At 47.7% G+C, this 27,228-nt stretch overlaps 1 protein-coding gene and 1 long non-coding RNA gene across 2 annotated transcripts in view; one reads left to right on the top strand and one right to left on the bottom strand.

Moving 5' to 3' along the window:
- The window catches only part of LOC134929377 (uncharacterized), a 105,981-nt gene that overhangs the window by 22,066 nt on the left and 56,687 nt on the right, over positions 1 to 27,228 (bottom strand). The window contains exon 4 of the long non-coding RNA XR_010178521.1: positions 4,305 to 4,475. This is a non-coding gene — a long non-coding RNA (uncharacterized LOC134929377). The remainder of the gene's footprint in view (positions 1 to 4,304; positions 4,476 to 27,228) is intronic.
- Positions 20,351 to 27,228, top strand: part of LOC134929376 (V-type proton ATPase subunit d 2) — a 65,955-nt gene continuing 59,077 nt past the window's right edge. The window contains exon 1 of the mRNA XM_063925037.1: positions 20,351 to 20,699. Within this exon, the coding sequence (XP_063781107.1) occupies positions 20,573 to 20,699 (127 nt within the window). The 5' untranslated portion in view covers positions 20,351 to 20,572. The remainder of the gene's footprint in view (positions 20,700 to 27,228) is intronic.

Here is a 27,228-nt window from a genome sequence, read left to right as displayed (position 1 = left end):
AAATTTTCTGACAGGCTCCGACGTCCTTGCACTTTTAAGGTGGGAGATAGGGTGTGGTTGTCGACTCGCAACATCAGGCTTCGACAATCCTCGGCTAGACTGGGACCCAAATTTTTTGGGCCATTTCTTATTATTAAAAGAGTCAACCCAGTTGCCTTTCGGTTACGTTTACCAAGATCTCTCAGGATTGGAAATACGTTTCATTGTTCCCTGTTGAAACAATACGTTTCTTCCAGTAGATTTCCTCGGAAGATCTCTCAGGGTAGATCTCCAGTGGATGTACAGGGACAACAGAAGTTCTTGGTAGAGAAGGTTCTCGATTCCAAATTGTCCCGGGATCGGCTGTATTTTCTGGTTCACTGGAAAGGCTATGGTCCGGAGGAAAGGTCTTGGGTCCTGGATAAGGATCTTCATGCCCCGAGGCTCAAGAGGGCATTTTTTCGGGAAATTCCTCAGAAACCTGGCTTTAGGGGTTCCTTGACCCCTCCTCAAGGGGGGGGTAGTGTTAGGCGCCGGGGTCCGCTTGTCTGCGTGGCCCGGCGCCTAGCAACTAGAGACGCCGTGCACGTACAGCCGCCGGCTCCCTAGCAACGCTAGACGCCGGGCGCGCTGAGCCGCACGGACCCTAGCAACGGGGACGCCACTGGCGGACCGCGTTCCCCGTTGATAGGCTTTAGGAAATTAAGATATTCACCTGCTCTTTGGCCGTGCAGCAAGGCAGCTGCACGGCATTTATTCTAATCAGCCTTTAGCAGCTGATTGGAGGACTCCTTGTTAAATACACTCCCAGGGCTTCTCACAGACGCCGGTAATAGCTTCCTGCATGCTGCCTTTGTTTGCTGAGAGTCTGTTTCCAGTCCTGCTGTATCCGGTCATTCCAGTCCTCAGAAGTCCGGTATTCGGGAGTTGTCATCTCATCCCAAGAGGTCGTTTGGTTCCCTGGAGTCCCGACTGATCACCGTTTTATATCCAGTGGTGTTCGTGAGTTGCGGCTCTGCCGTGTGTTGCGGCTCAGCCGCTTTACCTTTTATATTTTGTGTTTGGAGCATTTGCGGAGGGTTCCGCTTCCACAAGTCCTCTCTGGTACTCGGCGGTGCCGGGTAGGAGAATTGGACAAGTGGATATTTTGGTTGTCCTTTTCCCTGGCGGTTTCTCCGCACATATTATAGTTTTGAGTTTGCTTAGCCCATGGCCTGGTTGTTTAGTTAGAGGGCCTCTTGTTATCACCCTGTCTCGGGTTTCCCTTTGTCTCTCATTAAGACCGGGGGGCATCGAAGTTGGGCAGACATAATCCGCCCTTCAAACGCGGCTGCCAAGGGCTCAAGAAACCATAGTCTCGCAGGGGATTTCTGACAACACGGGTGAGACAACAGAGTTAGGGCGCCAGGGGCTATTTTCCTGTCCTGCTCCCTTCCCCAGCATTCCGTTCCAGTGCTCCGGTCCTAGCCATAAGATCTCCTCTGACCAGAGTGCTGGAATCATAACATTCTGGACATATACGGCAGCATCACAGGACATATACGGCAGCATCACAGGACATATACGGCAGTACCACTGGACTGGATTTATACGGCAGTGCCACTGGACTTATACGGCAGTACCACTGGATTGGATTTATATACGGCAGTACCACTGGACTGGACTTATACGGCAGTACAACTGGACTTATACGGCAGTGCCACTGGACATATACGACAGTATCTCCGGACAGGATTTATTCGGCATTATCACTGGACTTATACGGCAGTATCAGAGGACATTTACGGCAGTACCTCTGGACTGGATTTATACGGCAGTACCAATGGACTTATACGGCAGTACCACTGGATATATACGGCAGTACCACTTGACTGGATTTATACGGCAGTACCACTGGACATATACGGCAGTATCACTGGACATATATATAGCAGTACCACTGGACTGGATTTATATGGCAGTACCACTGGACTTATACGGCAGTACCACTGGTCTGGATTTATACAGCATTATCACTGGGCTTATACGGCAGTACCACTGGACATATACGGCAGTATCACAGGACATATATGGCCGTCCCACTGGATTTATATGGCAGTACAACTGGACATATAGGGCAGTATCACTGGAATTATATGGCAATACCACTGGACATATACGGCAGTATCACTGGACATATACGGCATTATCTCTGGACATATACGGCAGTATCTCTGGACAGGATTTATACGGCAGTATCACTGGACATATACGGCAGTATCACTGGACGTACATGGCAGTACCACTGGACTTGATTTATACGGCAGTATCACTGGACTTATACGTCAGTATCACTGGACATATACGGCAGTATCACTGGACATACATGGCAGTACCACTGGACATACACGGCAGCACAGGGACACCACCACTGGACTGATGCAGGACAACACAGCACCACTGCAATGGACAGGACTTATACAGCAGCACTGGACATATGGCAGCAGAGGACACCACCACTGTAACTGGTCTGATGCAGCACAAGACACCACCACTGGACTGGACTTATACAGCAGCACTGGACATATGGCAGCAGAGGACACCACCACTGTGACTGGACTGATGCAGTACAAGACACCACCACTGGACTGATGCAGCACAACACAGCACTGGAATGACACATATAAGACAGAGCAGGTCACCACACCAATTTCCCACACAGACAGACACTGACCGACACTGAGGAGAGAGACACGTCCTCTCGCTACACTCTCCAGGACTGTAGTGAAAATGGCGGAGACGTGCGGTTCCTTGTATGGAATCCAAATCCCTCGAGAATCCGACATCGGGATGATGACGTTTGCCTCGTTCTGGTTTCCGAGTCAGGTGGGAAAACCCGAGCCGGACTCGTATCCGGGCTCGGGACGTGATGTTCGGTAGGGTTCGGTTCTCAGAGAACCAAACCAGCTCATCTCTACTATATAATAATAGTACCATGCAAATGTACAGTTCTTAGTATAATGATGCTACACTACAACAAATACAACCATTATATACTAACCGTAATCAAGAGGTCACATATTGGGTGTAGCAGGACAGATGCCTGATTAGTCCTTCTCCACAAAGACATGAATATGGGATCGGTATGAAATACCTACAATCAAAATCCCGACAAGGTCAAAATCCCGACATGGACAAAATACCGACATTTAAAATACCGACAAGGTCAAAATACCGACATGTAAAATGTTGACAGGTCAAAATGCAGACACGGGTTTTCCGTTAGTTTTAAGTGTGTATGTCGACATGGGTCGACATTGACACCATATAAGTGTACCGCGGCCGCTCGCATGGCTCGCTGCTCTCGCCATGCTTTGGGCACGGTGCCTCGCTACTCTCGGCACACTATTATATCCCCCCTCCAGGTCCACAGGGATGGTAAAGTATGAACAAGTCAGTTTCAATGAAAAAAATCATGAAAAACATATGTCGACCTTTTGACCTGTTGACATTATAAATGTCAGTATTTTGACCTTGCCTGTATTTTTAATGTCTGTATTTTGACCATGTCGGGATTTTGACCTTTGGTCAATTGCTGTCGGGATTTTGACCGTCGGGATTTTGATTGTCTGTAAATTGACTGCATCCCAAGAATATATGTAGAATTTGGTTGAATATACTGGACATTGGGGGTCATTCCGACCTGATCACTCGCTGCAGTTTGTCGCAGCGCAGCGATCAGGTCGGAACTGCGCATGCGTCTGCACCGCAGTGCGCCGACGCATGGCAGGTTTCGTTACATAACGATCGCCTCTGAGACAGAAGCGGTCGCTAGGCGGGAAGGGGGCTGCACGGCGGAGTTAAGCCGCCGTTTAGGGGTAGCGGTCCGGCCAACGCAGGCGTGGCCGGACCGTTGGGAGGGGCGGGCCGCAGCATCTGCGTGACATCTCACGCAGCCGCTGCGGCCAGCGAGAGCGACGAGCAACTCCCGGCCAGCCGCAGGAGCTGCGCTGGCCGGGAGTTACTCCTCAAATACAAAGGCATCACCGCTTTGCGATGCTTTTGTATTTGTGTGGGGGGGGGGGGGGGCGGCACTGACATGCGGGGCGGAGTAGCCCTGTGCTGGGCGTCCCCCCGCATGTCAGGGAACATGATCGTAGCTGTGCTAAATTTAGCACAGCTACGATCAACTCGGAATGTCCCCCAATGTTATCCTACAGCAGACTTCTCAGTCCCAGCTTAAATGTGAAGTCTTCAGGGTACATCAGTCTCAATAGAGTGCATGTGCAGCAGCTGCATTTAAATGATCTAGTCCCATTAAGAACTATTTTTAAGGTTCTTCTTACCGGAATAGTAGAACTGGACCTGAGCCTGTCATCCACTTGCGCTTTTCACCACGTTGCATAGGGATCTGTCTATATCAAGTATTCCTCATTCAAAGACTTGTCCAGTGTGGAAATAAAACCCACTGTTGTCTGGTTCCTGTGAGCTGTGGGTTACTGATGTCCTGAGAGAGCCTATAGGAAACAGGCACATTAGGGGGCCGCACTTGTATTCTGTTGGTGGAATGTGCTGTAATACCGGACAGCTGCATTCTCACTGTATACAAGGAATAAATAAGTGGATGTATACAAATATCGCAATTTGTTGTTAAGTTACAGAGTAAAAGAAGAAATAAACAGTATGTCATACAGCAGTTTACTATTACTGATAAAGGAGAAGGAGGAACTGATTATCATTGGGAGCCATGCTGGAGATCCCCCAGAAAATCGCAGTGTCAGCTCCATGTGAGCTTCTCAGATCATCTCACTGTGTCCCAGGCACAGAAAAATATAAACTACAGTATAAGCTCAATGGAATGGGAACCAAACACTGGCATTCTGCGCTTCCAGTGTGGCATCACAATTGTAGGCATATTATAGAAAAAAATCTGAAATTATATATATCCATTCAAATAAACTTAAACTAGATAACCTATTAAGTAGTGATGAGCGGGTTCGGATCCTCGGGATCCGAACCCGCCCGAACTTCACCTTTTTTTCCACGGGTCCGAGCAACTCGGATCCTCCCGCCTTGCTCGGTTAACCCGAGTGCGCCCGAACATCATCATCCCACGGTCGGATTCACGCGAGATTCGTATTCTATATAAGGAGCCGCGCGTCGCCGCCATTTTTCACTCGTGCATTGGAGATGATCGTGAGAGGACGTGGCTGGCGTCCTCTCAGTTTCTATGTTCAGTGGGCTGCAAATATCTGTGCTCAGTGTGCTGCAAGTGCAAATATCTACGTTTCCTGCCTGAAAAACGCTCCATATCTGTGCTCAGTGTGCTGCAAATATCTGTGCTCAGTGTGCTAATTGCTTTATTGTGGGGACAGGGGACCAGCAGTATTATATATATAGTAGGAGGACAGTGCAGAGTTTTGCTGACCAGTGACCACCAGTATTATACGTTCTCTGCCTGAAAAACGCTCCATATCTGTGCTCAGTGTGCTGCAAATATCTGTGCTCAGTGTGCTAATTGCTTTATTGTGGGGACTGGGGACCAGCAGTATTATATAGTAGGAGGACAGTGCAGAGTTTTGCTGACCAGTGACCACCAGTATTATACGTTCTCTGCCTGAAAAACGCTCCATATCTGTGCTGCATTATAGTATATAGTAGGAGGACAGTGCAGAATTTTGCTGACCACCAGTATAACTATATATATAGCAGTACGGTACAGTAGTCCACTGCTCTACCTCTGTGTCGTCAAGTATACTATCCCATCCATACCTGTGGTGCATTTCAGTTTTGCACAGTTTGCTGACCACCAGTATATATAATATATAGCAGTACGGTACAGAAGGCCACTGCTCTACCTACCTCTGTGTCGTCAAGTATACTATCCATCCATACCTGTGGTGCATTTCAGTTTTGCACAGTTTGCTGACCACCAGTATATATAATATATAGCAGTACGGTACAGTAGGCCACTGCTCTACCTACCTCTGTGTCGTCAAGTATACTATCCATCCATACCTGTGGTGCATTTCAGTTTTGCACAGTTTGCTGACCACCAGTATATATAATATATAGCAGTACGGTACAGTAAGCCACTGCTCTACCTACCTCTGTGTCGTCAAGTATACTATCCATCCATGCCTGTGGTGCATTTCAGTTTTGCACAGTTTGCTGACCACCAGTATAGATAATATATAGCAGTACGGTACAGTAGGCCACTGCTCTACCTACCTCTGTGTCGTCAAGTATACTATCCATCCATACCTGTGGTGCATTTCAGTTTTGCACAGTTTGCTGACCACCAGTATAAATAATATGTAGCAGTACGGTACAGTAGGCCACTGCTCTACCTACCTCTGTCTCGTCAAGTATACTATCCATCCATACCTGTGGTGCATTTCAGTTTTGCAGTTTGCTGACCACCAGTATATATAATATATAGCAGTACGGTACAGTAGGCCACTGCTCTACTTACCTCTGTGTCGTCAAATATACTATCCATCCATACCTGTGGTGCATTTCAGTTTTGCACAGTTTGCTGACCACCAGTATATATAATATATAGCAGTACGGTTCAGTAGGCCACTGCTCTACCTACCTCTGTGTCGTCAAGTATACTATCCATCCATACCTGTGGTGCATTTCAGTTTTGCACAGTTTGCTGACCACCAGTGTATATAATATATAGCAGTACGGTACAGTAGGCCACTGCTCTACCTACCTCTGTGTCGTCAAGTATACTATCCATCCATACCTGTGGTGCATTTCAGTTTTGCACAGTTTGCTGACCACCAGTATATATAATATATAGCAGTACTTCCAGAAAATGTTGAGAAGATGATGTTCATCAAAATGAATTATAATCAATTCCTCCTTGGAGACATTCACCAGCAATTGCCTCCTGAAAGTACACAGGGACCTGAGATGGTGGATTCCAGTGGGGACGAATTAATAATCTGTGAGGAGGTGGATGTACACAGTGAAAGGGGTGAGGAATCGGAGGAAGAGGAGGAGGTGGACATCTTGCCTCTGTAGAGCCAGTTTGTGCAAGGAGAGATTGATTGCTTCTTTTTTTGGTGGGGGCCCAAACCAACCAGTCATTTCAGTCAAAGTCGTGTGGCAGACCCTGTCGCTGAAATGATGGGTTTGTTAAAGTGTGCATGTCCTGTTTATACAACATAAGGGTGGGTGGGAGGGCCCAAGGACAATTCCATCTTGCACCTCTTTTTTCTTTCATTTTTCTTTGCATCATGTGCTGTTTGGGGACTATTTTTGGAAGTGCCATCCTGTCTGACACTGCAGTGTCACTCCTAGATGGGCCAGGTGTTTGTGTCGGCCACTTGGGTCGCTTAGCTTAGTCACACAGCTACCTCATTGCGCCTCTTTTTTTCTTTGCATCATGTGCTGTTTGGGGACTATTTTTTGAAGTGCCATCCTGTCTGACACTACAGTGCCACTCCTAGATGGGCCAGGTGTTTGTGTCGGCCACTTGGGTCGCTTAGCTTAGTCACACAGCTACCTCATTGCGCCTCTTTTTTTCTTTGCATCATGTGCTGTTTGGGGACTATTTTTTTGAAGTGCCATCCTGTCTGACACTGCAGTGCCACTCCTAGATGGGCCAGGTGTTTGTGTCGGCCACTTGGGTCACTTAGCTTAGTCATCCAGCGACCTCGGTGCAAATTTTAGGACTAAAAATAATATTGTGAGGTGTGAGGTGTTCAGAATAGACTGAAAATGAGTGGAAATTATGATTATTGAGGTTAATAATACTATGGGATCAAAATGATCCACAAATTCTATGATTTAAGCTGTTTTTGAGGGTTTTTTGTAAAAAAACACCCGAATCCAAAACACACCCGAATCCGACAAAAAAATTTCAGGGAGGTTTTGCCAAAACACGGCCGCGGAACCGAATCCAAAACCAAAACAAAAAAATTTCCGGTGCACATCACTACTATTAAGGTAATTAACTGTATACCTTGCATATCTAAGTTCTATGTAATCGACCACCTAGTGCAGTGAAAAGAAAGAGGTAGGTGTACTAATGCAAGATTCCATGCATCTTCAAGCAGAAAGCTGCTCACCCACCGATTTTATGGCAACTGTCACCATTAGTATCTGCACTTCTCTGCCCCATGCTAGCAGAGATCCGGGGGGTGTAGGGGGGATGCATATATATCCAATCCAGGGGCCCCGCTTTGCTGGTACATGTGCGGCCTGGCCAGGGCAGATGGACCAGCAGTTTATCCTAGTAGCACCTCCACCACTGTCTGTAAGACATTAGCTCCCACCAAACGTGTAGATGTGCCAAAATCATAGGTAATTCTACCACCTATTGTCAGTTAGAAACTAACCTTCGGTAATTTACTTATCAAGAATGCAAAGACTTGGAAGAGTTAACAGTTTGTATCTGTGTTATTTTATTACTCATCAGCACAAAGTCACATAGACTCAGGAGAAGGTGATAATTAGGTCCTAGAAGGAAGTTCAATATCTACATCACTAATGTAATTACTTTTATCACTTTGTTATGCTAATGTCTTTCGCAACATGGCATCATGGTTGAGCTGACAGTAATACTACAGTAACACACAGCTGTCTGTATGGAGGTTTCTACGCACAAACAAGAAATGTGCCGACCATCTGCAAGATGCAACGCAGTATACATGTGTGCTGTTTGCACTACCTGTGCTTGCTGTCATGTAGAAAACTGACAACAAACACAACAAAAGCGTCAATAAAACTGGTAAATCAGGTTTCAGCATTTTTTTAGCAGTTTTTTTCTTCTTTCATTTTGTATTTGTTTGTATATAATAATCCAGTAGCAATATAGGTACTGACAGGGCTTAAAGTGGTCCTGGTGAGGTGGTGGAACTCTTGGAGCAGGACCAAGGAGGCACCAGGACCTGAGGAAGGAGTAGGTGGCTGCAGCTCATCAGCAACACTAGCGCCGCCTGTATCATCGTTTGACGCAGATGATGGGGTGGGCTTTTCTGTTGAAATTACTGTGCAGGGCAACGGAGGAGGTGAAACTAGTTCCCCCTACCATTACAGGTGGTGGAACTCAGTTCCACCTCGTTCCCGCCCACTTTAACCCCTGGGTACTGAGCACAGGGCCTAATTCATATTTGCAAGGAATTGCAGCAAGTGTCTGTAGGATATAGCAGTGGCACCAAAACAAAAGGGGGAAGGGGTGGGTACTAATTAACTACCCCCTCAAGTATACCTGTAGCTGGTGCCATCTTCTCGGTATATCTTCGGGAAGATGGCACTGTACATTGTAAGCAAAGACTCTGGCACTATGCCCCTGGGAGATAGATGAATCCTGCATGCATTTGCGAGATCAGAGTGCTGTGTCTGAAGATCATAGAAACATAGAATTTGACAGCAGAACCATATGGCCAATCCAGTCTGCCCTTTAGCGTAAGGATATTAGGGTTAGAGGTCACGGCAGTAAACAAGGTGGCCGGTCCCAGGTAATGGAGGTGTGGCCTACTGTAGGGAGCGTGCCCACGCCTCCTGACAAAAATAATTTAATAAAAAATAGTATTTATGGCACCACACGCTCTTTCAGAGGGGGACGTTGTGCACCACAGCCAGAAGCAGATCAGGAGGAGGCGCGATTGATGCAATCGCTACCCCCCTCCCCTGCCGCTACCCAGACAGAGAAGGCCGCTGCTGCTGATTGGTGGCAGCAGCAGCCTCCTACACTCACTGCAACCCCAGGCTGACAGGTAAGGGGTGGTGAGCGGACGGACCCCTTCATCAGGTCTGGGTAATTAGTACCCGCTCCCCTCCACTCTCGGCACCACCATAAGAATTTAGTTTATTAGGGTTAGTTTAGTAGTTTGGAGTGGAGTATAAGGGGGAATTCAATTACATGAGGTAAGCATCAAGCTATTCAATTGTGGCATCAAGCTATTCAATTGTGGCCCCTTTTCATGGGTGCATTTTCTAGCGCTTACACACACACCACTACTGGCTAGAGAGGAGGGGGCACTGATGTAAACTGCACACAGGTCCCTTTCCCTCTTAATACGCCCCTGTGCGTGGTTGCTAAAAATCATGAGATTCGTCCGCAGAGTGGACTTGTGTGCAGTTCTGAATCAGGCCTTAGGTCAAAATGTAATAGACTTTGAATTTGCAGCGACACATAAGTTACTGCAAATTGTGTTTTCCTGTGATTTTGCCTTACATGTAGATCCTTTGGAATATAGAAGAGAAATAAATGAGTAAATGTGAGTTGTGTCTAGGACTTTTTGCTTCATTGAAATATTTTTGTACTCAGTCTTCCACTATATATCTAGACATCTGCTATGCCCCTTTTACACCAACATTTGACCCAGGTTATTGCTGGGTTAATCGGTGTAAAAGGGCTCATCCGGGTCCAGTGACCCGGAAATCCATCCTGGCTAGATTGCAGAGTAGTTCCCGGGAAAGACCCGGGTTGCTGTGCAGTGTAACGGGTAAGCCGGAACAATGCGACCTGGAACCCGTTTACATACCTCCCAACTGTCCCGATTTTCGTGGGACAGTCCCGTTTTTTTGGGACTGTCCCGCTGTCTCACCCGCGGGCCGCAGTGTCCCGCGGTGTGGAAGGGGCAGTTGGGAGGCTCCTGTCATCGCTACTCTGCTTAGCAGAGAAGCGGTGAACAGACGCTGTGCGCATGCGTACAGCGTCTATTTAGTGAAGACAGGGAGAGGGGGCATGCCAGCGGCTCACAGAGCGCTGGTCATGCCCCCTTTAGTGATGAAAAACGGGGGCGTGACTCGCGATCGCGGCAGTGCCGCGAGATCACGCCCCCTTTTGGTTAGGTCACGCCCCCTTTTCGGGCGCACGCGCTATGTGCGCGCAGGAGTTCCTCTTTTCAATCACAGACTGTTGGGAGGTATGCGTTAACAGCATAGTGGGAGCCGGCGCTAGGCAATAAGTCGGGCCCTGCAGCCAGTCTGATCATCAGGGTCTCAACCGTGTCGCATCCGGGTTGGAGCCGACTACAAAATACCGGGTGCGACCTGGCATTTCAGTGTAAAAGCATTATCAGTTTCTCGTCAGTGTTTTCATACTATTGTGCAGTTCTATTTTGTATGATGTATATTATATATTGTCTACACAGCTAACACACTAAAATATAGATTTTTATAGATTTCTCTTTACAGGTGCCAGTGGTTCTTGGATGCCATTGTATACTGACACTTCTCAACACTCCTGGCCATGAACCACACCTGGACTCCAAAATGTTTTGTATATATTTTGCAGTACTGCGCGTGTGCCGCCACCATCCATAGCATCTGGCGCAGTGCCTGGCCCGATGACATCATTTGTTCCTACTTCCTATACACTAATTATTTATTTTCATAAAGTGCAATTGAAGGCTGAAAGCTGGGCTTTCCATTCCACTGCCCACCCAGCAGACTGGCTCATATATGTGCACTGTACAGTGACATGCGGCGGGGTGAGGCAGGTGAGGCAGAGCCTTTCCTGTCATACTAACGTTTGTGCCAGAGTTTTGACTGTATAAAGTATATGAAAAATACAAAGAATATCTTCTTTACATTATTCTAATAATTTTTATAGCCAAAACGCTGGAGTAAAAACTCTATGGCAGGTGAGGCAGTGCCTATCTTTTCCGCACATCTCTGTTTAAAACTCACCAAAGTTTCAGGAGTTTATACTGCTGCACCCGTGTATAATGCCCAGACAGTGCGGAACTACCACCAGTGCAAGCGGTGCCTTGCACTGGGGCCCGCCACTGTGAAGAGACCCAAAGCCAGCGGCATGTAATGAGTCAAACTGACTCATTACATGCCGCCTGCCGCTGTGTGCTGCGGGCGGTCCACCGAAGAGGAAAGCGCAGGGACACAGCCACGGGGAGAAGAAGGAGGAGGGAGGTGGAGGAGGGAGCCGCAGCAACGCAATGTAATTGGTGGAGGCGCCGCTGCAGCTGTCCCTCTCCTTCCACATAGGCTGGCCGCTGCCGCTGTTAATGCTGGGATGCCAGCCTATGTGGAAGGAGAGGGACAGCTGCAGCGGCACCTCCACCAATTACATTGTGCTGCTGCAGCTCCCTCCTCCACCTCCCTCCTCCTCCTTCTCCCCTGCCCGGGATCTGCCAGAAGCTGCACCGAGGAGCCTTACTGCCTGAGCCAGCAGAGACAGTATCATCTGTTCTTACTGTCTGTCTGTCTGTCTGTCTGTCTATCTATCTATCTATTCTGTCTGCCGTAAAAGGGGGCGCTGTCTGCCATAATGTGTAAAAAGGGGACGCTGTCTGCCGTAATGTGTAAAAAGGGGACGCTGTCTGCCGTAATGTGTAAAAAGGGGACGCTGTCTGCTGTAATGTGTAAAAAGGGGACGCTGTCTGCCGTAAAAAAGGGGAGGCTGTCTGCCGTAATGTGTAAAAAGGGGGAATGTCTGCCGTAATTTGTAAAAAAGGGGGACTGTCTGCCGTAATGTGTAAAAAGGGGACGCTGTCTGTCGTAATGTGTAAAAAGGGGGAATGTCTGCCGTAATGTGTAAAAAAGGGGGACTGTCTGCCGTAGTGTGTAAAAAAGGGGACTGTCTGCCGTACTGTGTAAAAAGGGGACTGTCTGCCGTAATGTGTAAAAAGGGAACGCTGTCTGCCGTAATGTGTAAAAGGTGGACTCTGTCTGCTGTAATGTGTAAAAAGGGCTCTTCGTGGTGTAGTAGCGCAACTGTGCGCCGTAATTTGAATAATGGAGACTACTGTGCACCGTAATATGAATTGGTATTATTTTGTGGCCACACCCCTTCCCCATGAAGCCACGCTCCTATATATTTTGTGCACGCCTATGGCGCGCACTGCCCCTATTTTACATAAAGGGGGGGGCGCTGATGCCATTTCTTGCACACAGCGCTAAAATGTCTAGTTATGACACTGTTGCTAGGTGTCCATTCCCCTGGCACTGAGCAGGTCACCCTTACCAGATACTCTCCAGCACAATGCCCCCATTGCATCCAAATAATCACCCCCCTCTCCACATCATAAATTTAGGAAACATCCACATCCTAAACCTGAACAGATCCCATCTGTATGTGTATCTCTACCCTGTTATGTCATCCTGTACTTTGCATCCCTGAGTGCCGCAGAATATCGTATATATATATATATATATATATATATATATACACATATACACACATTAGAGATGAGCGGGTTCGGCTCTCAGAGAACCAAACCGTGCCGAACTTCACCATTTGAGTCCAGTTCCGAGCCCGGCTCTGGTTTTCCCGCCTGACTCGGAAACCCGAATGAGGCAAAACGTCATCATCCCGCTGTCGGATTCTGGCGGGATTTGGATTCCATATAAGGAGCCACGCATCACGGCCATTTTCACTCCAGTCTCGGAGAATGTAGTGAGAGGACGTGTCTCCGTCCTCAGTGTTTGTGTGGGGGCGGGAAAGTGGGGTGGCGAGTCTTGTGCTGTGTTGTGCTGCTCAGTCCAGTCCAGTGTGGTCACTGTCTTATGCTGCATCATTCCAGCCAGTCACAGTGTTGGTGTCCTCTGCTGCTATATGACCCCAGTGCTGCTGGCTGCTGTATAAGTCCCTTGCATTTTTGCTGTGTTGTCTTGCATCAGGCCAGGGGCAGTGTCTTGTGCAGCATCAGTCCAGTGACCAGTCACAGTGGTGGTGTACTCTGCTGCCATATATCCAGTGTAGCTGTATAAGTCCCTTTCAGTGGTGCTGTGTTGTTCTGCATTAGACCAGGGGAAGTGTCTTGTGCAGCATCAGTCCAGTGACCAGTGACAGTGGTGGTGTCCTCTGCTGCCATATATCCAGTGCAGCTGTATAAGTCCCTTTCAGTGGTGCTGTGTTGTCCTGCATCAGACCAGTGGTAGTGTCCTGGCCATCAGTCATTCCAGTGATCAGGCAGTCACAGTGGTATACGCTGCTGCTATATGTCCACTGCTACAGTATTATTATTATAATAATAATAACAACCACAAGTCCCTCACAGTGTTGTTGTGTTGTGCTGCATCAGACCAGTGGTAGTGTCCTGGCCATCAGTCATTTCAGTGACCAGGCAGTCACAGTGGTATACGCTGCTGCTATATGTCCACTGCTACAGTATTATAATAATAATAATAATAATAACAAGTCCCTCACAGTGTTGCTGTGTTGTGCTGCATCAGACCAGTGGTAGTATCCTGGCCATCAGCCATCAGTCATTCCTGTGCCGCATATTGTGTTTTATAACTCCAGAAACATAATGGAGAACAAAAATTTGAGGATAAAATAGGGAAAGCTCAAGAACCACTTCCTCCTAGTGCTGAAGCTGCTGCCACTAGCCATGACATAGACAATGAAATGCCATTGTCGTCTGCCAAGGCCGATGCCCAATATGATAGTAGAGGGCATGTAAAATCCAAAAAGCCAAAGTTCAGTAAAAAGACCCCCCAAAAAAATGTAAATAGTCTGAGGAGAAACATAAACTTGCCAATATGCCATTTATGACACGGAGTGGCAAGGAATGGCTGAGGCTCTGGCCTATGTTCATGACTAGTGGTTCAGCTTCACGTAACGATGGAAGCCCTCATAACTGAGGCCTTGACACTTATGTTGGTGTCAGACGTACGTCCGGTATCCGCCATTAGTGCAGTGGGATTTAGACAATTGATGGAGGTATTGTGTCCCCGGTACCAAATCCCAACTAGATTCCACTTCACTAGGCAGGCGATACCGAGATTTTGCCATTTAATTCCAGTGATTTGGACGTATAATTATTAATTACAGTGATTTTGCCAATTAATTCCAGTGATTTGGACGTATAATTCCAATGATTTTGCAGTATAATTCCAGTGATTTGGACGTATAATTATTAATTACAGTGATTTTGCCAATTAATTCCAGTGATTTGGACGTGTAATTACAGTGATTTTGCAGTATAATTACAGTGATTTGGACGTATAATTATTCATCACAGTGATTTTGCCAATTAATTACAGTGATTTGGACGTATAATTATTAATTACAGTGATTTGGACGTATAATTACAGTGATTTGGATGTATAATTATTAATTACAGTGATTATGCCAATTAATTCCAGTGATTTGGATGTATAATTCCAGTGATTTTGCCAATTAATTCCAGTGATTTGGACATATAATTATTAATTACAGTGATCTTGCCAATTAATTCCAGTGATTTGGACGTATAATCACAGTGATCTTGCCAATTAATTCCAGTGATTTGGACGTATACAGTAATTATTAATTACAGTGATCTTGCCAATTAATTCCAGTGATTTGGACATATAATTCCAGTGATTTTGCCAATTATTTCCAGTGAGTTGGACGTATAATTCCAGTGATTTGGATGTATAATTCCAGTTGGAATTGTTTGTGTTGCTTGGCTTAGTCATGCAGCTACCTCATTGCACCTCTTCGACATCTTTGCATGAGGTGCTGTTTGGAGCCTAAGTTTTGAAAAGTGCCATCCTGTGTGACACTGCCGTATGAGTCCAGGGGTACTGCTGTATTAGTCCTGGGGTACTGCCGTATAAGTCCACCAATAGCAGATTTTTTTTTAAATGACTGGAGCATGCTGGAGATGCTGTCAGTGGACTGAACAATTGCGGCCCACTCTCGACATTCAGCCACTGCAGTGCCACTCCTAGATGGGCCAATTGTTTGTGTCGCTTGGCTTAGTCATACAGCTACCTCATTGCAATTCTTTTTCTTTTTCTTCTTTGCATCATGTGCTGTTAGGGGCCTTTTTTTTTATATCTGCCCTCCTGTCTGCCATTGCAGTGCCACGCCTAGATGGGCCAATTGTTTGTGTCGCTTGGCTTAGTCATACAACTACCTCATTGCAATTCTTTTTCTTCTTTGCATGATGTGCTGTTTGGGGCCTTTTTTTTATATCTGCCCTCCTGTCTGACACTGCAGTGCCACTCCTAGATGTGCCAGGTGTTGTTTGTGTTGTCCACTTGTGTCGCTTAGCTTAGTCATCCAGCAACCTCGGTGCAACTTTTTGGCCTAAAAACAATATTGTGAGGTGTACAGAATAGACTGGAAATGAGTGGAAATGATTGTTATTGAGGTTAATAATACCGTAGGAGCAAAATTACCCCCAAATTCTGTGATTTTAGCTGTTTTTATGTTTTTTTCAAAAATCATCCAGATCCAAAACCAAAACCACAACCCAAAAGGGTGGTTTTGGCAAAAACAAAACACAAAAGTGGAATTAGAACCAAAACACGAAAAGTGCAGGCCGCACATCTCTAATGTACATATATATACACAGGGCCGGCGCCACCACTAGGCAGCTTTAGGCAGCTGCCTATGGGTGCCGGCCACTTGAGGGCGGCAGCTCACGCTGCCGATGAACCCTTCTCCATCCTCTTCTTTAAGAGGAATATTACAGGCATTAGCGGGCCGAGGAGCGGAAGACAGTTGCTATAGCAACTGTAACAATATCCGACAGCACACTGCTTACGCTATGTGAATAAAGTATTAGAGCCGCTGCCGATGGGTTGCACTGACACTGTCCGTGCAGCCAGCTGATAACAGATGGGCGGCCGCGTCATCCCTTTAGCACGGGCAGTGTCAGTGTAACCCATCGACAGCGGCTCTAATACTCTATGCACAAAGAGGAAGCAGCGTGCTGCCGGATATTGTTACCGTTGCTGTAGCAACTGTCTTCCGCTCCTCGCCTTGTTAATGCCTATCATACTCCCGCCCTGGCTGCACCATGAGGAGAAACTGCCACGAACTCACCCAGGACATTACACCCGCCCCGTGAATTGTAAGAGCTCCATTTAATATATAAAGGGTCAGGGTGGAAGGGGGGAAATACTTAGGGAGTGGGGGAATCATTCAATCTATATAGTAAAGGGCGAGGGTTAGGGTGTATATTTAAATATATAAAAGGTAGAGGTGATGGGTTGCAGGAAGGGGGAAAGGAATGACACATATATATGTGTATATATATATATATATATATATATATATATATATATATATATACACACACACATATATACACATGCACATATATATATATATATATATATAATAAACTAGGTACCGGCCCGTGAAAATGACGGAACATCGTAACAGTAATGTCAGAGCTGGTGACTGCGTGCGCCCAAATGGAGCAACACTTGAACTACTCGATCGGGCACCATATAGTCACTGCCAGCACACAAAACACTTGAATTCCCCCCATACAGATGAGGAGCAGCATTAGTGTTTAATTACATAGTGGGTGTATGTATATATATATATATATATATTTAGTGGTCGAAGTGGGCTGGTATGCGGCGGCATGGCATACCGGCACTTCTCCACAGACCCGGAAGTTTTTTTGTTGTTTTTTAAATGGCTGAGCGTGCTCATGTTCCCCCCACCGCTGCTCCCAGTCACGGCGGTCGGTGCCGGAGCTCTGTACCACACTACTCCCCAGCAGTTACAGCGGACACACACTCCCCCTTCCCTCCTCCAGCAGCCGTCCATGCACAGTGCCAAGATTCCTTCAATTATTCAACCGGGCGGCCACGTCACCATGGGTCTGCTTAGACGCTGGCGCTCGAATCCTCCTGCTGCCGGCTTCCTCTTCGGGCTCTGCCTGGGTCCGCGCTGTGGGACTCCCTTGTTGACAGTGACAGCCCGCAGCTCAAGCTAAGGTTGACTGGACATGGCGGCGGTGAGTGACTGCTGGAGAGCCCTGTGCCCTCCTGCCCCCCCATTCCCCATGTGTGTGGACCCTCCCTCTGTGTGCGTGACACCTTGTGCCCCCCTGTCCGTCCCCCCACTGCCTTTGTGTGTATGTCACCCAGTGCTCCCCTACCCCTGTTGTCCTGTGTGATGACCCTCCTGCCCATGTATGGTGGTCCGTACACCCCCTGCATGTGACAGCCTGTCCCCCATGTTTCGGCTCATTCAGTGTGCTACAATGTGAATTTCGGCTCATTCAGTGTGCTACAAGGTGAATTTCGGCTCATTCAGTGTGCTACAATGTGAATGTCGGCTCATTCAGTGTGCTACAATGTGAATGTCGGCTCATTCAGTGTGCTACAATGTGAATGTCGGCTCATTCAGTGTGCTACAATGTGAATGTCGGCTCATTCAGTGTGCTACAATGTGAATGTCGGCTCATTCAGTGTGCTACAATGTGAATTTCGGCTCATTCAGTGTGCTACAATGTGAATTTCGGCTCATTCAGTGTGCTACAATGTGAATGTCGGCTCATTCAGTGTGCTACAAGGTGAATTTCGGCTCATTCAGTGTGCTACAATGTGAATTTCGGCTCATTCAGTGTGCTACAATGTGAATGTCGGCTCATTCAGTGTGCTACAAGGTGAATTTCGGCTCATTCAGTGTGCTACAATGTGAATGTCGGCTCATTCAGTGTGCTACAAGGTAAATTTCGGCTCATTCAGTGTGCTACAATGGGAATGTCGGCTCATTCAGTGTGCTACAATGTGAATGTCGGCTCATTCAGTGTGCTACAATGTGAATTTCGGCTCATTCAGTGTGCTACAAGGTGAATTTCGGCTCATTCAGTGTGCTACAATGTGAATTTCGGCTCATTCAGTGTGCTACAAGGTGAATTTCGGCTCATTCAGTGTGCTACAATGTGAATGTCGGCTCATTCAGTGTGCTACAAGGTGGGGGGGGGGGGGGGGGGGGTAGCAGGCTGAAATTTTGCCTAGGATGTTGAGAAGCCTTGCACCGGCCCTGTATATACATACACATACACCTGGCCAGCAATCCCTTTTGTAAAAAATATATCAATATCTATACATTATTTTATATATATATATATATATATATATATACACAGAGCCAGCCCTAACCAATATGATGCCCTAGGCAAGATTTTGACTGGTGCCCCCTAGCACCACAGCTGGTTCCACCTCTGACATTCCACCTCTTTCCCAGCATCACCACCCCTCACCCATAGCAGTCCTTATTTTGGTGTTTGTACCCCCTATATTTTAAAAAGGAACAGTTCGCACATTTGGCGCACAGCCCAAAAAGGGGTGTGTTTTTGCTGGCAAGGGGCATGGCCAGACAATAGTAACCCCAATTCCAATTACGCCACACAGTACTGCAACTTTATTCACAATTGATCATGCGATAGTGTCCATAATTCATATTACATCCCACAGTAGTATCACTTTACCTTACAAACGGGACTCCTCACAGTAGAGCCCCTTTTTCACATTACATCACACCGAATTGCTTCTTATTCACATTACACCACACCCTATTGCTCTTTATTCACATTAGACGACACAGTAGTGCCCTTTTTATACGCAATGCCACATAGTAGAGCACCTTATACACATAATTCCACACAGTAATGCCCCTTACACATATGAGACCCATTATTAATGTCATTATAAACATAATGTGCCTTACACATTATGACAACCTTTATTAATACCCTTTTACACATAATGTCCAGAGCCCCCTACACATTTGCTGCAAATTATTAGTGCCCCTATACACATAATGACACATACAGTAGTACCCTGTTACACATATGCCGCATATTATTAATGCCCTTATACACATAATGACACACATAGTGCCCCTTTACACATATGTTGCACATTATTAATGCATTTTTACATGACACACATAATGCTCCTTACACATATTCCGAACACTACTGCACAACCAACCCACTCACATGCACACAGCACTCACACTGCCACTAACACTGTGATCTCTGCCTCTGCTTGAATACAGATGTGTCCTCATAAATCTTGCCTCAATGCTAACGTCGGGCACCTTTTTATTTTTAAATGAAAATGCATCTTATTTGCATTGCTATGTGGCTAGGATGCACAAGCCGCTTCTGCCGATTAAAATGATATGCAGCATGCCTATATACTGTGTGAGACTGTGGCTGTATCTGCATATGAAATGCTACACACAGAATATAGGCATGCCGCATATCATTTTAATCAGCAGAAGCTGCTGATGCCCCTAGGCATATCAAATGCCCTAGGCAATTGCCTAGTTTGCCTATGCCTATGGCCGACTCTCTCTCTCTCTCTCTCTATCTATATATATATATATATATATATATATATATTATTTATACGGGAGCATGCAAAGAATCCTTAATTTGGAGTTTGGGTTAGGGACTGTACTTGGACAGGATGAGAGGGGGGCCCAAAGCATTTTGTTGCACCTGGGCCCACCACTCGCTAGTTCCGCCACTGTGCCCAGATGTACCCTTTGGCTCATATATTGCGTGTAATTCTGTCTCTGGTGCTAGCCAGTGCCTCCTCAGATATTTAGCTCACCGGATGTCCCTGCTGCATATCTGCATAGACTGCTCCAACAAGTTAACTCTGACCTCCCTGGACCAGTATCAAGAGGCCAAGCTTTCACAAATGTCCATCAAGGTGCTTCACGTGTAACTATTCTGTCCTCACCTTTGTGAGTATCATAAGCTGGTTTGGTGCAGTCCTGAGATTAATGTTTGCATTATAAACAATAGGGGAGTGTTTTAGCAGCAATGAAAGAGGAACACAATACCGCCTGGGTCACATTGGGAATAATTGCCTGTTAGAGAGCAGTCTCTCTCTGTGTGTCAGAACAAGGCAGACATCACAGGTCAGCTGCACCATGCCTTCCTCTGAGTTTTATTTCAACATCGACAGTGGCTACCTGGAGGGACTGGTCCGAGGATTTAAAGGTGGAATCCTGAAAGCCCCAGACTACATCAACCTGGCACAGTGTGAAACGCTAGAGGGTAAATTATTCATAGCCACATTTTATTACCATAGAGATCTGAAGTTAATGATGCGCTCTCATCAAAACTGTTTCTCTATTTACATATATATGTTTAAATGTAACACTTAGGAAAGCATAATTATCTGTTGTTTGTCTGAAATATGCACATCTGTAGCAAACTTGCCTACTTTTGAGAAAGCAATCCAGGGAGATTGTGAAAGTAACAACTAAAAGCGCGGGTGCGTAATGCTACATCGGAGAGGCGTGTTATGAAAATAACTTACATCCAAATGTAAATGAGCCCCAAACTTAGTAAAATCTATTTGTTGAAGAAAAGACACTGATATTTTACAGGATTTGTTTGTGTATTGTATTTTAGAAGAGGTTCCATATACTGTAGGGGGCAATGAGAAACCTTATTTAAAATGTATGTAGCCATAGGGATCATTGTGCCTTATAACCAATGCAGGGAAATGGCGCTGATTATCCCATTTGAATGTATGTATCTCTGATTTCTCTCTCCCCCCCCCCCCAAGAATGTAATAGCTACATAATTAGGGTAAGGTGCAATCAGGGAGATTGCTGGACTATTCAGGGAGTGTGGGAGATTGCTGCTATTTCAATGAGTCTCCTGCAGAATGAGGGAGGGTAGGCAACTATGACTGCAGTCTTTATCATTATAGCTATCTAGCTATCTCTCCATCAAAATTATTATGACAGGTATCACTACTTAGCTCATACTGTGGTTATATGCTGACAAATTATACATTGACCTTCGCCCTGCTCCCTGGGCAGGGGAAACGGTCAGTTACACATGCCTGACTAGGGCCCTGCATACTGAAATTCTAAATAAATGAAACACAGAGCCCATACTTGCCTAGCTGACCCTCTCCATGAGGGAGAAAATGCTCTGTTCCTGGACTTTCCTGGTAATGTATGATTGCAATCACCTGTGGTGAAACACCTTTCTTATCAATTAACTATCTCACCACAGGTGATGGCAATCATACATTACCAGGAAAGTCCAGGAACAGAGCATTTTCTCCCTCATGGAGAGTGTCAGATAGGCAAGTATGACAGAGACACTATAATAAGTTGAAAAGTACAAAATACATGAATAACAAGGAGAAAAAGCTCCAGAAATCCTATTTATTGTTTTGTGAAAATGTCTTTAATAATTATGGACCGACTGCAGTTTATTTGCCATAGGAAAATGTGATTTCCATACAAATGTGTCTAAGGGCTTAATTCAGACCTAATTGCAGCAGCAAAATTGTTTTCTAATGGGCAAAACCATCTGCACTGCAGGTGGAGCAGATATAACATGTGCAGAGAAATTTTGATTTGGGTGGGTTATCTTTGTTTCTGTACAGGGTAAATACTGATTGCTTTATTTTAGTTTTCAGTTTTGAACTAGGGACAAGCGGGTTCGGTTCTCAGAGAACCGAATATACCCCCCCCCCCCCGAACCTAGGGGATCCGGGGCGAACTGTGCGACAACTCAGATCTCCCTGCCTGCCCTAAATCACCAATCGAGGCCTAAACCTCAGGATCCCGCTGTCGGATCCTGAGGTTTTGCCTCGGACGCCGGTCTCCATAATAACCTATAGAAGACCGCTGATTGACTGAGAGAGCCGTCTGTCACAGCTCTCAGCCAATCAGCATGTCCCCACAGGATACAATCGCCAAGACGGATGCCACTACAGCGCAAATAGTGCTGCCTGCACTGCCGACACCACTGCCGACATTCCCACACTGCCAGCACCCCCGCACTGCCCTTACTGCCGGCACCCCTGCACTGGGAACACTGCCAGCACTCCTGCACTGAGGACACCTCTCGCACTGCCAACACTGTTGGCACTCCTGCACTGAGGACACCTCCTGCACTGCCGACACTGCTGGCACCCCTGCACTGAGGACACTGCCGGCACCCCTGCACTGAGGACACCTCCAGTGCACCCACACTGCCGGCACCCCTGCAATGAGGACACCTCTGGCACTCCCGCACTGCCGGCACTCCTGCACTGAGGACATCTCCTGCACTGCCAACACTGCTGGCATCACCACACTGAGGACACCGCTGGCACCCCTGCACTGAGGACACTGCCGCCACTCCTGCACTAAGGATACCTCCAGCACTCCCGTACTGATGACACTACCGGCACTCCTGCAGTGAGGACACCTCCGGTACTCCTGCACTGCCGGCACCCCGCACTGCTGGCACCACCACACTGAGGACACCCCTGGCACCCTTGCACTGCCAACACTGTTGGCACCACAGCATTAAGGACACCACTGGCACCCTTGCACTGATGGCAATACCGCGTTGAGGACAATGCTGGCACCCCTACACTGCCGCCACTACCACTCTAAGGACATCGCTGGCACCCCTGCACTGCCAACACTGCTGGCACCACAACACTGAAGACACCGCTGACAACCCCGCACTGGGGACCATCTGTCACAATAAGTGCACTATTGGTGTAGCTAACCTGCACTGTAACCCGTGCTGTATCTGACCCACACTGTATCCGACCCACATTGTATTTGACCTGCACTGCCAACAACGCGCTGAATCTGACCCACACTGTATGTGAGCTGCATTGTATTTGACCTGCACTGTATCCAAACCACACTGTATCCGGCCTGCGCTGTATCCAACCCACCCTGTATTTGACCTGCACTGCAACCTGCACTTTATCCAGCCCACGCTTTATCTGACCCACAATATATACAACTCACAGTGTATGCAACCCGTACTGTATCTGACCTGCACTGTATCTCGCACTGTATCCAACGCACATTGTATCTGACTTTGCACTGTAGCCAACCCTCACTGTATGCGACACGCACTGTATCCAACCTGCACTGTAGCCTACTTTGTATCCAACCCACACTGTATCCAACCCGCACTGTAATGCGGGCATTATATCCGACCTTGCACTGTAGCCAACGCATACTGTATCCAACCCGCACTGTATGCTATCTGCACTATATACAACCCGCAATGAATTCAAAGTATACCGCACTGTACTACGCCGCAGGTACAGAATGCTGTTTTTTGTGATTGGGGAGATTTTGGGGAGCTGCTCGACAAAAGGCTGATTGATTGGGGCTTTACATGGGCACAGAGTGCCAGTCGTCAGTGACCCAGGGCCCCCAGGAGGGAGGTACAGGGCACTGAGAATAGGCATGTGCAGGGGGCATGGGGATGTAGTTATGTGATCGGCGCTCAGGAGGCCGATGATCACATAACCTCCCCCTACATTATGCCCCCTCACAATCCCGAAGGTCAGCATGGCGACCAACAGGGACTATTCCCACTCGTGGGTGTTCACGACACCAATAGAGTAGGAATAGAACCCATGCTGACCATAGGTCGCCACTGAGCCCACAGCGTGGTGAGTGCAGCCAGCCCGCAAGGCAGCCATGTTGGGCGCACTACATAGGTTACACTGTGCGATTAGCAAAAGATGGCAGTAAGCATACAAGGGTATAATGAAAACCAACTAACAGGACACCTAGTTCTGCAGAATACACAGTAAGGAAAATGGTCTTACTCTGTAATTGCTTATAGACACTTTTCTCCTGTATAATGATTTCAAAGTGAGCTGAGGGGAGAATAACAAAAGATGGTCCAGTTATATTTTGAAATAATTTATAAAAAAAAAAAAATGACAAAAAGTAAAAACTAAAAAGTTATATTAATTCTCTAATACTAAGAAGATGGTAAGCTGATATTGGGCTCATATTGTGAATTGCATAAAATATTTATATGACGCCCACATGGATTACTGACATCTCAGGATGGATCTGATAACTTTGGGCTGTGGTAAGTGTTCCAATGACACAGACACTGGCGTAACTACTGCCCCCACAGCCACTGCAGTGGCTTGGAGGCTCAGGGCTGTGGGGGCACCACGGACTCCACTAATTTCTGCTGTTTTGGGAAGGAGCTGGAGGGGCGGGAAGGCACAGCGCGCGCCTCTCCTGTGTGTCCCTCCTGGGTTTCCGACGGGAGCAGTGTGTCTGTTAAATGAAGTGCCGGTTCGTGAGCTCTGATTGGCTCATGAACCGGCACTTCATTTGACAGACACACCGCTGTAGACACAGGAGGGATACACAGGAGAAGCACACGCTGTGCCCTCCCGCCCCTCCGGCTCCTTCCCAAAACTCACAGCAGCGGCAGCCCGGGGAGGGTGTGTACCTGGCACTGGGGGTATATGTACCTGGCACTGGGGGGGCATATTTGGCACTGGGGGTATATGTGTACATGGCACTGGGGGGGCATATTTGGCACTGGGGGTATATGTGTACCTGGCACTGGGGGTATATGTGTACCTGGCACTGGGGGGGGGGGAGGGCATATTTTGCACAGGGGGAATATGTATACCTGGCACTGGGGGGGGCATATTTGGCACTGGGGGTATATGTGTACCTGGCACCGGGGGGGGGGGCATATTTGGCACTGGGGGTTTATGTGCACTTGGCACTGGGGGTATATGTGTACCTGACACTGGGGGGGGCATATTTGGCACTGGGGGTTTATGTGTACTTGGCACTGGGGGTATATGTGTACCTGGCACTGGGGGGGCATATTTGGCACTGGGGGTATATGTGTACCTGGCACTGGGGGGGCATATTTGGCACTGGGGGTATATGTGTACCTGGCACTGGGGGGGCATATTTGGCACTGGGGGTATATGTGTACCTGGCACTGGGGGGGCATATTTGGCACTGGGGGTATATGTGTACCCGGCACTGGGGGGCATATTTTGCACTGGAGGTATATGTGTACCTGGCACTGGGGGTATATGTGTACCCGGCACTGGGGGGCATATTTTGCACTGGGGGTATATGTGTACCTGGCACTGGGGGTATATGTGTACCTGGCACTGGGGGGGGCATATTTGGCACTGGGGGTTTATGTGTACTTGGCACTGGGGGTATATGTGTACCTGGCACTGGGGGGCAATATTTGGCACTGGGGGTATATGTGTTCCTGGCACTGGGGGTATATGTGTACCTGGCACTGGGGGGGGGGCATATTTGGCCCTGGGGGTATATGTGTACATGGCACTGGGGGGCATATTTGGCACTGGGGGTATATGTGTACCTGGCACTGGGGGTATATGTGTACCTGGCACTGGGGGGGGGGGGCATATTTGGCACTGGGGGTTTATGTATACTTGGCACTGGGGGTATATGTGTACCTGGCACTGGGGGGGGCATATTTGGCACTGGGGGTATATGTGTACCTGGCACTGGGGGGCATATTTGGCACTGGGGGTATATGTGTACCTGGCTCTGGGGGGGGGGGGGGCATATTTGGCACTGGGGGTTTATGTGTACTTGGCACTGGGGGTATATGTGTACCTGGCACTGGGGGGGCATATTTGGCACTGGGGGTATATGTGTACCTGGCACTGGGGGGGCATATTTGGCACTGGGGTATATGTGTACCTGGCACTGGGGGTATATGTGTACCTGGCATTGGGGGGGTGCATATTTGGCACAGGGGGTATATGTGTACTTGGCACTAGGGGGGCATATTTGGCACTGGGGGTATATGTGTACCTGGCACTGGGGGTATATGTGTAGCTGGCACTGGGGGGGCATATTTGGCACTGGGGGTATATGTGTACTTGGCACTGGGGGGCATATTTGGCACTGGGGGTATATGTGTACCTGGCACTGGGGGGCATATTTGGCACTAAGGGTATATGTGTATCCAACCCACGCTGTATCCGACCCATACTGTGTGAAATCTGCACTATACACAACCTGCAATGAATTCCACCTACACTGTATCTGACCTGCCTTGTATCCACCTGCACTGTATCTGACCCACACTGTAACAGCATTGTATACGACCCGCTTTGTATCCAACCTGCACTGTAACCTGCACTGTGTCTGACCCGCACTGTATCCTACCAGCACTGTAACCTGGTCAATAGTTTACTGTGTGTCCTAAAATATTCTGCGCTGTACTACGCAGGTACAGAATGCTGTTTTTTGTGATTGGGAAGAATTTGGGACCTGCTCGACAAAGTGGCTGATAGATCAGGGCTTTACATGGGCACAGAGTGCCAGTTATCAGTGACCCAGGGCCAGGGCCGGCGCTACCACTAGGCAGCTTTAGGCAGCTGGCTAGGGCGGCAGCCGCTGGAGGGCGCCTCTTATTCAGGCCAACATTAAAATGAAAGATGTTTCCTTTACATCTTTCATCTACTGTACCAGGTGCTGGTGACAGGGGCTGTAGCCACTTTTCCCCCAGCAACCCATTTTTTCCTTAATATTTTCAAGGGGGAGGGGATTGAGGACAAGCGCGCCGCGTATGCAGTCTGAGGCAGCAGGTGCCCGCTCCTCACCAGCGGCACGTTAACACCGCCAGCGGCTTTATGTAGCCGGTGACCGCAACGGGGAGCAGTGCCTCCCCGCCAGCAGCAGCGCCAACCCGACCGCCGGAACCATGAGCCGATAGACGTTTGCAGACAGCTGCAGGGAGCAGTAACCCCCCCCCCCCCCCCCCACGCCAACCCGACCAG

Source organism: Pseudophryne corroboree, chromosome 5 (assembly GCF_028390025.1).
Source record: "Pseudophryne corroboree isolate aPseCor3 chromosome 5, aPseCor3.hap2, whole genome shotgun sequence".
Lineage (NCBI taxonomy): Eukaryota > Metazoa > Chordata > Amphibia > Anura > Myobatrachidae > Pseudophryne > Pseudophryne corroboree.
This window is presented reverse-complemented; position numbering and strand designations above follow the sequence as displayed.